This window comes from Habropoda laboriosa, unplaced genomic scaffold, assembly GCF_001263275.1.
Source record: "Habropoda laboriosa isolate 0110345459 unplaced genomic scaffold, ASM126327v1 scaffold64, whole genome shotgun sequence".
Classification (NCBI taxonomy): Eukaryota; Metazoa; Arthropoda; class Insecta; order Hymenoptera; family Apidae; genus Habropoda; species Habropoda laboriosa.
Window position 1 is genome coordinate 1,642,273 of NW_017100183.1, and position 12,393 is coordinate 1,654,665.

General features: G+C 44.1%; 3 protein-coding genes across 3 annotated transcripts in view; 2 read left to right on the forward strand and 1 right to left on the reverse strand.

Annotated features, from left to right (window-relative positions):
- The first annotated feature begins 514 nt into the window (after positions 1 to 514).
- On the forward strand, positions 515 to 3,584 carry LOC108579192 (longitudinals lacking protein-like). The gene is made up of 5 exons (XM_017942662.1): positions 515 to 529; positions 619 to 926; positions 1,516 to 1,748; positions 1,814 to 2,027; positions 2,122 to 3,584. The coding sequence occupies exons 3-4, from the start codon at positions 1,560 to 1,562 to the stop codon at positions 2,006 to 2,008; spliced, it is 384 nt and encodes a 127-aa protein (XP_017798151.1). The 5' UTR covers positions 515 to 529; positions 619 to 926; positions 1,516 to 1,559; the 3' UTR covers positions 2,009 to 2,027; positions 2,122 to 3,584.
- A 1,897-nt stretch (positions 3,585 to 5,481) lies between these two features.
- On the reverse strand, positions 5,482 to 8,204 carry LOC108579216 (arrestin domain-containing protein 3-like). Its single transcript, XM_017942692.1, has 7 exons — positions 7,962 to 8,204; positions 7,089 to 7,247; positions 6,678 to 6,892; positions 6,409 to 6,606; positions 6,117 to 6,325; positions 5,709 to 5,962; positions 5,482 to 5,637 (listed from the first exon to the last, which is right to left on the reverse strand). The coding sequence occupies exons 1-7, from the start codon at positions 8,197 to 8,199 to the stop codon at positions 5,492 to 5,494; spliced, it is 1,419 nt and encodes a 472-aa protein (XP_017798181.1). The 5' UTR covers positions 8,200 to 8,204; the 3' UTR covers positions 5,482 to 5,491.
- Positions 8,205 to 11,746: 3,542 nt separating this feature from the next.
- LOC108579208 overlaps positions 11,747 to 12,393 on the forward strand; it is a 36,108-nt gene continuing 35,461 nt past the window's right edge. Inside the window, exon 1 of the mRNA XM_017942682.1 lies at positions 11,747 to 12,390. Within this exon, the coding sequence (XP_017798171.1) occupies positions 11,747 to 12,390 (644 nt within the window). The remainder of the gene's footprint in view (positions 12,391 to 12,393) is intronic.

Below are 12,393 nucleotides of genomic sequence, written 5' to 3' on the forward strand. Positions count from 1 at the left end.
CGCGATTTTCGTCCCCGTTCCGCGCTCCCTCTTGTACGAGTCTACCGCAGGTACACGCGTGTCGCGTCGTCACGACGACGAGTATGTTACCACCCGTGTAAGCAAGTACGCTGTATACGTACGTAAGTGGTGTATATACGAAGAAAAGGACGTGCGATTTGTTTCTCGCGGGACAAGCACAGCCCGACGACGATTATCGTTACCGTCATCGTTGGTCACTCGATCGGAACCGATTTCTATGTAATACCGGGTACGTTTGATTTGTCAGTTAGCGCATGCCGATATCTGTCTAATTGCTTGCGTGAGATTGCGCAATTAGCGGTAACAAAGTGAGAGAGGATATTATCGGGCAATAGGCGCGAGATCCTTGCACGTACCTGATGCAGATCGAAGGTATCGAACGACGTACGCGTTCCAAATCCGTGCATTTGCGATCTGCATCGTAATATTTTACGATGCACGTACTCGGTGTGTCAAATTTGGAACGGTAACGCTAGATGAAAGAGGAAATTCTCAAAACTACTTTGCGGTACGTGCCTTTTATCATCTGTTCTATCTTTGTTTGAGGAGACCGCGTCCTTTGATCATATATCTAGGAATGCATTTTGTGCGTTGCAGTGACGTCGATATACAATTTTGGATTGACATTTATGTAGTCAGAATTTCAAATATTCCTCCAAGCGTGTGAATCAACGCCGGCAGCGTCATCTTACGAAGGAGGATAAAGTCGTTACTAGTCGGTACAGTGTTTCCGAACCGATCTACGACGGAAATATCCGAATTGGACCGAATTTCTTCGCCGTGATATTAGCCACAACAAAAAATTGGTAACATTCGCGTAAAAACTTTTCGGCAATATATATTTTTCGCGTTCTTTTTGTGATTCACCATTGCCCCGGAGGGATTTAGTAGTCCGCCAGGCCAAGGTGAGTTACGAATTTCGTTAGGTAATTTTTTACGCGCGTTTCGTGTTGCTGGGCCGTTTCGGGCCTACGAGTGCCTTTGACGGAACGGTTCGTCGGATGTACTTACGCGTATTGTTATGACAAAATGTGCGAGTAACACGTCATGCAAAGTGTTTTCGAACATTAGGACAGGACGAATCTCCGTTGTACTTTCACGTTCCTTTTTTTATTCCTACCGTTGCTTTATCAAACGCTCACGGGCGCATCGTACGAAAGTTGCTGAATGTTTTCGGGCTTAACCTAAACGAAATCTGGTACACGGTATTCTACGCAGCTCGGTAAAATTTCGCCCCCCGTAAATATTTTGTAAACTTTGCCCTTCGTTTCACGATAAACTTGTCCCGATGCGCTTCTTTTCTTACCGATAGATAAATATTTTTCTCAATTTAACCCACGTACGCGCTTTCGTGCTCAACACGTTCTTTATGTTTTTGTAATCGTGTCCCTCAAGCTTATGTTGATATTTGCGTAATCTGCCTGTTTTTATTATTATATCGTCCCGTTTGATATAGATTAGACTGTTACATGTTATTGAAATTTATATTTTCAGCTTTCAAATTCAAGTGAAGATCATTGCAACATTGTGTGTCAACAATGGCAGATGAACAGCAACAGTTTTTTCTTAAATGGAACGATTTCCAATCTAATATGGTATCGTCGTTTAAACACTTACGAGATGAAAAAAGTTTCACGGATGTGACATTAGCTTGTGATGGTCAAACCTGTAAAGCACATAAGATGGTGTTATCTGCTTGTAGTCCCTATTTTAAATCTTTGTTAGAGGTACGTTGGTCGTCTCTAGACACACCTATTCCACTATGAGAGAGTTAACAAACGATTCTTTGTAGGAAAATCCGTCCAAACATCCCATTATAATACTAAAGGATGTTGCGTATAGCCACCTTCAGGCCATACTGGAGTTTATGTATGCAGGAGAAGTTAATGTTTCGCAAGATCAGTTGCCTGCATTTCTTAAAACTGCCGACCGGCTTAAAGTTAAAGGATTGGCAGAAGCACCAGGTGCCATTAAGAGGGAGGGTTAAAGTTGCACTTATAGTTATGGTAAGACGATCTGTTCAGATTTATTTGCAACAATGATATTTCGGTTACTCCTCGAACACATCCTACAATCCACAATTTCTACTTCCCCTTCCAGGATTTTGGGAAGCGTGCGGACTGAAAAAAAAAAAAGTGTAATAATGTAAAGTGATTGCATAAAGACATATACCACACACTATAAAAAAGAAAAAACCACACACTACGTGTGCACAACTCAGTGTCCTCTGGTTCATGACTTGGATCAACACACGGCGACAATGTAAATTATGCCTTTTCTTAATCTCAGTTAATGTTAATGTTGTATTGAATGTATGTATACAAATATGGTAGAGATGAAATGTTGATGTTTGTCTTGAACCCATTGCGCCATAATGTGGTCGCGACAACAACAATGATTATTTTTTTAAAACAAAGTGCTGCAAAAACTAATAAGTGGGTCACGATAGTTTACAATACACGGGACAGTCTTGTGGATCAAATGGAAAGGTTAAAAGACATCTTTACAACTGCTGTTTTTTAAAATGGATCTACTGACTCACTACACTTTCCTATCGGCGGTTCCACGGTAGATCTGTTCATGAGGTATTGAAATTTCTCGAGTCCGTACCAAATATTGCCTGACCAAAATCTTCTCTTATTCCTTTCCTTATTACGGGGCATAGAGCAATATTATGTTGCCATATAAGCGTAACAAGAAGTATATTCGAGAAATAACATTTTATAACTATGTAAGTGTAAGCTAACGTGTTAATAATACAGGACTGTTTTTTGCCGACACATATGCGCTGGTATTGACTTGCAAGAAATTTAGATCGTATCGTGAATGGATCTGCGATACCCCGATAATCCCATAAAAGAATGTTAAATCAAGTTTACTGGAAGTTGTAACATGCGTGTCGTATTATTGCTCTCTTTTTGTCATCTACACCGTGTCGTCTGGGTTTACCGTTTATGCACACAATTATTTCTCAATCTATCAAAGACGCGAATAAGTTGTCGAAATAAAAGTTCGATTTGGAGGGTGAAATACAAAAACGTCGAAACCAAGCAACTTTCGCGCAAACGTGTTTCTTATATTATTTTCAGTAGTGGCGAAATAACTGTGTGCGTATACGTATCATTCAGCCGAGCACGATGTACCGCGGATTGATAAATCGTGTCGTTTCTCTCACCGATGAATATTTGCAAATGGGAACGAAAGCAATTGTTTCGCACATTTTTTTTCTCTCTCTCCATTCAGTCGGTACCAGTTACCTCTTCTAGTGATCATGATTTTTTACTTAACCAAATACTGCCAGTATTTGTACCGGCGTATTCACAATATTACCGATAGACCAAATTTATTTATGATAATAATATATTAAGGGTTGAATGTCTTAAATCGAGGGAAGGTTATTGTAATATAAGCGAAGCAAATTTTTGTAAAGTCGGAGCGCACAGTTCCTTTCCCCTCCCGATCGAACCAGGATAATCAGAGAGAGGTTTAGAGAAAAAAAAAGAAGTCAGGAAACATTATCGAGTCAAGAAACAATATTGTATGCAATTAACGTGCGTCGTACACAGGAAAAAAAAAAGGACTTATCGTATCGTTTGTGATGTATATACATATATATTCACAAAAGTGTCGAGGAGCTTTTGCTACTCTCATTTTCAGTTCATATTAACACTGTGTTTCTCGCAAGCTTCTTACGAATTACGTCTTTCGCTCTAGTTATTTTTTTCCTCCTTGTTTTCCAATATATACGTATACATATATATATATACGTATTTCATTGAATTCTTGACTCTTTTTATTTTTTTCTATCTCTTTTTTTTTTGTATCGAAATTATTATCTAGCACTATGCAGTTTTCACAGGAATTACATTTATATACATTTACGTGTGATGCAATTTTTTTTAAACCTTGTATCTAACGAGCACGAGTACTTGTACGACACCGAATGCCAATTTAGGATTACTCATCCGTATCCTATGCTTAGAGCACGTTGAAAAAAAGAGAAAAACGAGAACCACGCGAACGAATTGTCGCAGCACAATCTTTTATGTTTCACGTTACCACGTCGGATGTTCATGTGAACAACGTTATAATATCGCGATTGTGTACGATTTATACTCGAGAGCCAACGAGTGACGTTCGAGCGAAATCTTCAAGACACAACGTTAACGCGGATGAGTATCGGTTCGAAAGAAAAACAAACGAACTGAGAGCGATGTATAAAGAAGAGAAAAAAAGAGAAATGCACGAAATGGGACCAGCCGTAACGAACGTCACGGTTTAAAGGTACAATTTGGAATTGACTTTTATCCAGTCTTCGTTATACAGCCATATTGTATATTCATTTCGACGCAGCATGTTCGTATCAATTTTTTACTTGTTTACTTTTTTATCAAACGAAAGTAACACCGAAAGTAAAGTCTTCACAGTCATCCGATATATGGCAAGTCGTTCACGAAGGAAAAGAAGAAAGAAAGAAAAGGAAATAGGAAAAGAGCAGAAGAAGAAAAATAAAGAAACAATGACGATCCGTGTCTGTTCACAGTATTTAAGACAGCCTTTAACATTTAAGATGGTTGGGTTCAGTTCCTACAATGACACGTTTATCGGGCATTTGGTGGTTGAAAATGCGAATCGTACCGTGTGTCTTTGCTAAAGCGTAAAAGTTGAGCTGTATACACATTTTAGAGTAGAAGATGTTATTATATATGAGTGATGATTCGAGATAAGTTCGCAACTTGTTGATAAGCCTTCCTCCATGTTTTCTCTACCGATTTACCGCTATATACTACAGGCAACACGCGTTTCAGGAGCTTCTGTAATCAGTTTTTTCACTTTGTACTCTCCCTTTTATCCGAACGAACCTATTGTTTTTTTTTTTAATTTCTTTTTCGGAGAACGACCGATTTGCGATCTGTTTGATATTTTCGCTGAATCTCTCATTCCTTTTATACTCCTACCGTTTCTCCTCCCCGCGAAAATTCTCTATTCTATTCTACGTTCATCTCGTTCAACTCGAACACACTTTCCCTCCTTTCTGATTTTTCGTTTTTTTTTTCTGCTAATTATAATGTGACTCGATGATGATTATGATTACAATATGATGATGTTGAGATATGAAAATAAATTGTGTAAATATACCATTTTCGTAAAACCGTTTGCTTTTCCCTTGCGCCTTCTTTCATACTACGGAACAGACGGAACGGTTCCTCTCGTTTCCACGAAAACACTTCACTTTAATGCAAATATACAAACGTGTATATGAAACAGTAAGAAAATGGGACGACGATTGGTATGAGAATACATATCAAAAGAACTAATAATACACGAAGAATTTCCTCCAATTTCAAATACTCATCTTTATCGCGTACAAACCGACGACATTCTTTCGTTCGTCGGTTGCGTATACTTAAAAAGAAGGAAGATTCACGTAAAAACGCAACTCCAAAGGTGATTCGAGCGGTAACATAGATCAACGTTTCATATCACTCCGCGGTGGATAATTGAACACAGGATACTTGGGAGCGAAACGATCGTTCGCACCGAAAACGTAATTCGACTCGTCGTGATCTCTGATGGTAGCTGCTGCCAACACGCACTCCTCGTAAGACGGAGGCGCTGAAACAGAGAAGAGAGGTAAATCCATTTGAAATTCGTCTTTCTTCAAATTTCTTCTGCTAATTCCTTACGTATGTCGTAGCTGGTAGACGAGATGCCGGGTTGATTAAGAGGAACGAAACTGGAAGATGCAGCTTGATCGTGAGGAGGACCGTCTACGGGATAAGGTGCGTTTGGCATTGGCATAGGAATTCGTGTCGAAGCTGCTTCTTTACCGGTGATCATGCGTGCAAGGTCTGTTTCGTCCAAGTACGGTGCTGAAGGTTGGCAATACAGCGGTACTGTTCCGATTAAGAGAGGGTAACTCTTCTTGATCTTGCAGTGTCTAATCATAAAGTAAAGGAGCGAGTGACGTTGAAGTAGAATAGGGTAGGGTGATGGAGAGAATTTGACGATATTTCACTTATGGAATCTTAGTGACTCTAGAATTTTCATAGCTGTTCGTCTTATTATCCTCGGTATTACATTATCATACTTACAGTCCAGAAACGTGAACATAGACGCTCAGTTTATAATCTAGGTCGATAATGCTGCAATATTGTAGGTTCGACGGCGGCGTAGGCGGTACCAAGATGTCTGAACTGACCTGTCCTCGAGAAGCCTGCAGACTCGAGCTTTTCGTCGACTTTATCTCGGATTCGGCGAACTTCACTTTCTTCGATGGCAAGGACGCGTAAAATTTCACACTCTTCAACGTGACAAATGAAAGAAAAAAGCACATCGAATCATCCTTCAACCTAGCAGAAAAACACCGAAGAGAAGAAAACTCACTCGTTCAAGCTTAGTGGTGATCGCCGTGACGCTGACGGTATGCGAAGAGTTCAAGTAATCGACGGTCGAGATTATCGACTGTCCAGAAACGTATCCAGAGGACGGCACGTTAACACGTAAATTCACCGATCCTTGATTGATACAGAAAAACAGACAGAAACAACAGAATTTGTGCGTTGCTTCGTCCTCGACACCTATCTGTTCGAACAACAGAAACGATCTCTATCAGTTGAAACAACGAGCGTAGGTCGCGAGAGAAATTTTCTTACGCATTTTTCACGGTTCTCGTTCAAATCGAGAGGCGAGACCACGGTGAACGCAGCTTTGCACTCGTGATTGAATTTCCACGGCCTGTCGATCACCGCTTTCACCGTGTAACGTACGCGTCCGAAACTATGCTCGAAGCTACTAGGTATATTGTTCGGTAGCTGGAAGGTGAATGGGTACATATGGAATCCGACAGGGATTTGCTCCTGGACATTAGCTGAAGAAATTCGTAACAACGGTCAATTTTTTTGTGGAAATCTCTCTCATCCGTATGTAGACTTTGCGAAGCGATATATCGGACTGTTTGCCAACGCTATTCACCGCTATTTTCTCATCGAGACAACGAGCTCTCCGAAGCTCCGTCGTCTCGGCACAAATATTTAACACCTGAACTTTGAAACGGTTTCACTCACGTTTGTTTGTTCCAACTATGTTGTACTTGAATTGGAAGTATTCTTCTGAATTGCGGTACGTCGTATGTTCCGTGGTACGTCTAGACTGCGACGTATTGCTACGGCTCTCACTTTCAGACCAGTGCACGCGAGCCTCTCCCTTAGCGTTCAAAGTTAGCCCTACGGTTCGATAGGATTGAAAAGTCGTTTCGACCAATTTGTCTCTTTTTTTTTTTTTATCGAACGAATTTCGTATCTGACGGAGATTTCACGGTGTTATCGATTTGTGCAATGTTTTTCCAAGAAAATATCTTAACGAGGTTTATCGTTCACCGTGAATCTCGCGTAATATCAATCGCTCGATGACTCCTCTTACGCTCTATCGCAGTTTATATCGCGGATAAACACCGGCCGATTCGATCAAATTTCAAGCGATTTTTTCCCAATGAATGTTACAGTTACGATCCTGAAGAGAAAATATACACTGTCGCGTTTGAGAGGATCGATCGTGAATCATCGACGGTACTCGTTTCGTCACGTCGACGCACGCGACAAAACGCGAAAAATCAGCCACCGACACAATAGAATCTTTGTGTAGTTGTTTGTACGATACATCGAACGATTGCACCAATTGGCAAGCACAGCGTCACAACAGCGGTGTCCTTGTTGGCAGCGTAATTAAAGAACACGCGAGCTTCGCGATATAAACCAATCGTTACTCGGAACACGTCACACACTTCAATTTATTTTTTATTTTAAATTCGAATAAAAATAACCAGTTCGACTTAAACGCTGATATAGATTTCCTACGATCTCCTCCTCAGTTTCAAAGGTGACAACTTTTACGATCGTCCTAAGTCTCCTATCTAAGACGATTAATTCACGAAAACTCACCTCTGACCTTCTTCTCCCTCAAGATGTCCAGGACGATTTTCCCGGTGACGGTATCGCCCGTCGTGTACGTGGCACCGGGTCGATCGAAATCGATGCGAAACGTCGTCAACGACGGCATAGCGCACGATACTGTCGTTTCACCGTGGACGAGCACGTCCGATATCCGGCGAATATGTCGCGGAAAGAGGTTCCAAGTGGGGACGACAGCGGAAGGACGTGAACCAGAGACGTGGATCATCCGGATCGCGACTGATCACTGTCGATTTTCCTGCCGCGTCGATACTCGACGCTCGAATTTTTCGTGACTTCGCGGTGAATCACGGTGGGTATCGTTCCAACGTGAATCGATAGATAAGCACGCGTGTTGTCATTGTATGCTATCGTTGCGATATCCGGAGTTCCGTGATAGTGAGGAATTGTTGTCGAAGGTAGTTGAGAATCAGAGACGATCGTTAAGTAGATGGAAGCTAGAGGTTGTACTTTGGATTTGGGGAAAAGTTGTTTTCTGTTTGAAAAGCGCGCCGAGGCGATGTTTGAAACGAAAATAAATATTAGTTTTACTCGTGTACGTTATCTATATACACGTTTATTTTGAAAATTGAATTTGTTACGTCAATATACGCATGGACTTCTTAATCTTTATCGGCAGTTAGCGTGTAATTTTTTTAATACTTCGAATGTGAATTTGTCGGACATTGAGGCGCGTTGGGCCTTTCTTTCTAAAACTACGTCGAGGGGGTGGCCTATGAGGACGAATAGGAACCCTTTCTCGGTCGATGGGGTGGTAGTATATGTGAGAAAATCCGTCCCGAAGACGGTGAAGCGAGCATCTTAAAGCCAGGCTCCTTTGGGTTTTTCCCTGGACCTGTTCGCGTAGGGGTGGACAGGGATCGGCAGGACGACACGTCCTCACTCTTCACGAGACCCTCGACGCTCAGATAACGCGTCGCCCACCGTACTCCGAGTTAGAGTACTTTCTGACATACAGTAGAGGCTCTGCGGAAGATCGGTCGAATTGCTATCGAAGGAAATGTACGGGCACCAGGAAGGCGTACTCGAGTTTCTGCGTCCATAAAACACTTTCTGGTCCCCGACGTCGCTTGGAAAGGAAAAGTAAGACAGAAAGAATTGAAATCGGAAGCCCTAAAATGTCAAACTGACCCCTACTGGTCACTAATTACCTACAAAAGAAAAGAAGAGACCAAGCCACAGAGAATATTTCGAAAACCATTCTCCTCTCTCCCACACAGTGCTACCGAATCGCACATTCTTCGCACGATAAGTTTTCTCTTTAACGTGGGAGTCGCGTTAGTAGGCGACGCTCGACTCGACACAACAGCGAGCGTGATTTTCCGCTTTGGAAATGGCCGTGTCGAGTTGGACGTTTACCTGTTGGACGTGTTTGCCGAAGTTCCGACCGCAGGGACGTTCCGCGAACAGTTACCTCGTGGCGCGAATTCGAGCGCAATCTCGGTGAACGTTTACGGTGTGTCGTCTCGGGCCATCGATTACCCTAAAGGGACCGTCGCCGGGGTTGGCAACTGTCTGCGGTTTTACACGGGAATCCAATTTCCCCTGGGTGAGTCGCGTGTGCTTCCAAGCCTTCCCTCCAATCAAATTTTGCTATGTGCACACCGTGTCAGAGGGCAGTGTTCCGATGTCGTCCACATTTTTCCATTCCTCGGGATTGCTTCTAGGTACCTCCTGTAATTCGCTCCTTGCTCGCGTTTTCTCTCTCGATAGTTGAGCTTTCTTCTTATTTTCGGTGGCCGTTTCGCGAGGAAAAGTAGGACGTTTAACAGGGGATGTACACCGACAAAAATTGTTCGAGTGCGTCGCAGGACATGGAAGGGACGATTGAATCTCGCGACATTCGTTCATAGCTGTCTCTACAGAAACGATCTATCGTCATCAACGTACGAAAGTTGGTGAAACATCGACGGTCGCGAGTCTTCGATCGGTACAAAGCAATCAAAGTATCAGCGGGGAATTTACACTATCGATTACACGCGTATCATTTCCCCGACTTCCATTAACCTTCGTGCTCAAACAGTCTTCCCTTCGAACTTTATCTCTCTACATAATCGATGCATCGACCCCCGAAGAAAAGAAACCTCTTCGACACGTGACATTTGCCTCGTCACTGCCACTTTTTTCCACTCTCTCTCTCTCTCTCTTCGAGGAGAGGAGAATTGACCGTCAGGTGGCGACCTGACCAGGAGATATCCCGCGAAAGCACGCAGGCGAAATGGATCGAATTGATAAAGAGACACACGTGCGAAGAGAAAGAAAGCCCCGGGGACTGTGAGGGTGGGAGGTCGAAGGGTGAGGGTGAAGTCGCTGGCGGGGGCGGAGATGGCGGTCCGTGTGCTCCAACCCCTCAGTAACGCGGCAGCCTCTGTCGTGGAGGCAGCTCGATGTTCCTCCGCATCTGCGTCGCGAATCGCGTACCTCTCTCCCTCTTCTTCACAGTCGTCGCTCAGGTGTGCACAGGTGATCGTTCGTCTCTCGTGGAATCGCAGAGATCGAGAGGGAATCGCTGCCAATTAAACGGAGAACCTGGAAATCCTGATCGAACATCTCGCACCGTTGCGATCAACAGGTTAATTCTTCTCGCTAAGGAAACCGGGGCAAACCGGTGAGTCTCTGTGGCCTCTGATCATTCTTTCTCCGGAATTTCTTTCGGGGATATTGCGCTTTTCCACGTTTGCAGTGCACTCGGTTGCGCGTGCAACACGGAGGGATTTAATCGAGGGAGAATGGAAAATTGGTTCGCGTTGGTTCTTAACGGTTAGTTGTGTGTCATTTTTCATTTGCGAAATTTTGCAAGTGGAGAGTCGGGTGTCTCGGTGCCGCTCTACGTTTACGCGCCATTGGTAATTATTTCGAAAGTAGTAGAATCCCGTCCGGTATCACGATGCACGTGCGTACTTGTAATTAATATCGATTTCAAGCGGTTCGAAAATTAATTCGCCAAGATGAAAGGGAAACGGAGGCTGCACGAGATACATATTAATTTCGCATTTGCGCGAAACGTTGCCGCGGTTTGTCGGAATTACCTGCCCCTGGCCGGGTTGTATTACGGCTTTTTCCGCTAACGCTTCGAAAATAAAACAACCTGCCGCCAGTGGAAAAAATTCTATTCCTACAGCGAGACGTTTTTAATTTGCACGTGTTCTCCCCTCGTCGCTTTCGAGTTACCACGTTGCTACACTCGACGTTCGATCCAGGAGATAATCGATCGACGATAGGCGGTTCGAGTCGTTGGAAAGTTACGATCGCTTTACTTAAACCACAATTCTTACCGCATTCCCGGCTTATGACGTTTGCACGAGAGGCACGAACGAGGTGGTGGGAAAAAAGCAGCGAATCGGGAGACGAGGTGAAACACGTGCGGATGGAAAACGAGGCGTTTAACGAGTGGTCGTTTCCAGGTGAGCTCCAAGTGTCCAGCCGGTCTTTCCGACGAATCCACGTTAACCAGACTGTCTCAAGATCGGCGGGCCGAGGAAGAACGGACGTTGAAGCGAGACCGAACGAGGCTCTCTAACGGAGATGAGAATTCAATCCTGTTCCGGAGGTTGTGGATGGAAACTCGAGGTGATCCAAACGAACAACAAACAGTCTCGCGTTTCATCGTCGCAACGGGGGTGTACAATGAGCCCAGAGGAGGCTTCTACCTTTCCCCGGTAGATTGAAAAAGCGAAAGAGAAGGAACAGGACGGAGAAGAGCGACGAGGGGAAGCAGAGAGGCTAGAGTGTATTCATCGACTCATCGAGCAGAGATGGCGACGAACAGTCCCGGACAATCGATACATCTGAAATCCCCGCGGAGTCCTCGTCAGCTACCGCAACTGCCTCAAATCCCGATCGGAGGCCAGAGAAGTCCCACGCAGCTCTCTGTTAGCAAATCGCCGAGCACACCGTTGGTCTTCGAGTTCCCCCCCGAATACTACCCAGAAACGCCCAACACGAACTTCGACTTTGAGGAATTCGGCCGAGTTAACGAGCCGGACAGAGGAGAGCCTAGAAGTCCCGGGTACTACGTTCGCCAAGGATGCAGAAGTCCGAAGAGCCCCAACCCTGACCTGTTGCACTCTCCCGGCAGAAAGTCGCCGATATTTCAATTCTGCGAGACGAGAAAGAATCTCGGAAAGACCATGAGCTATCCGCCTAGAAGTTCTATACCTATATCGCCCGCAGCACCGACCAGATCACCAAGCGCGTCGAGTTTCGGCTCGAAGAGCCCTCGTAGAAACTCTTGCTTCGGTCTGAGCGGTTCCAAGAGTCCTATGTCACCGACGATCGTCGCCCCTCTGAATCACGGATTGTCCAACGCGAAGCACTCCGAGATCAGTTTGGAACAGCTGAACAAAGCGAACTACAAGAACAGCGTTGGATCGAGGCCGACGTCTGTGGAAGGAGGATCCTT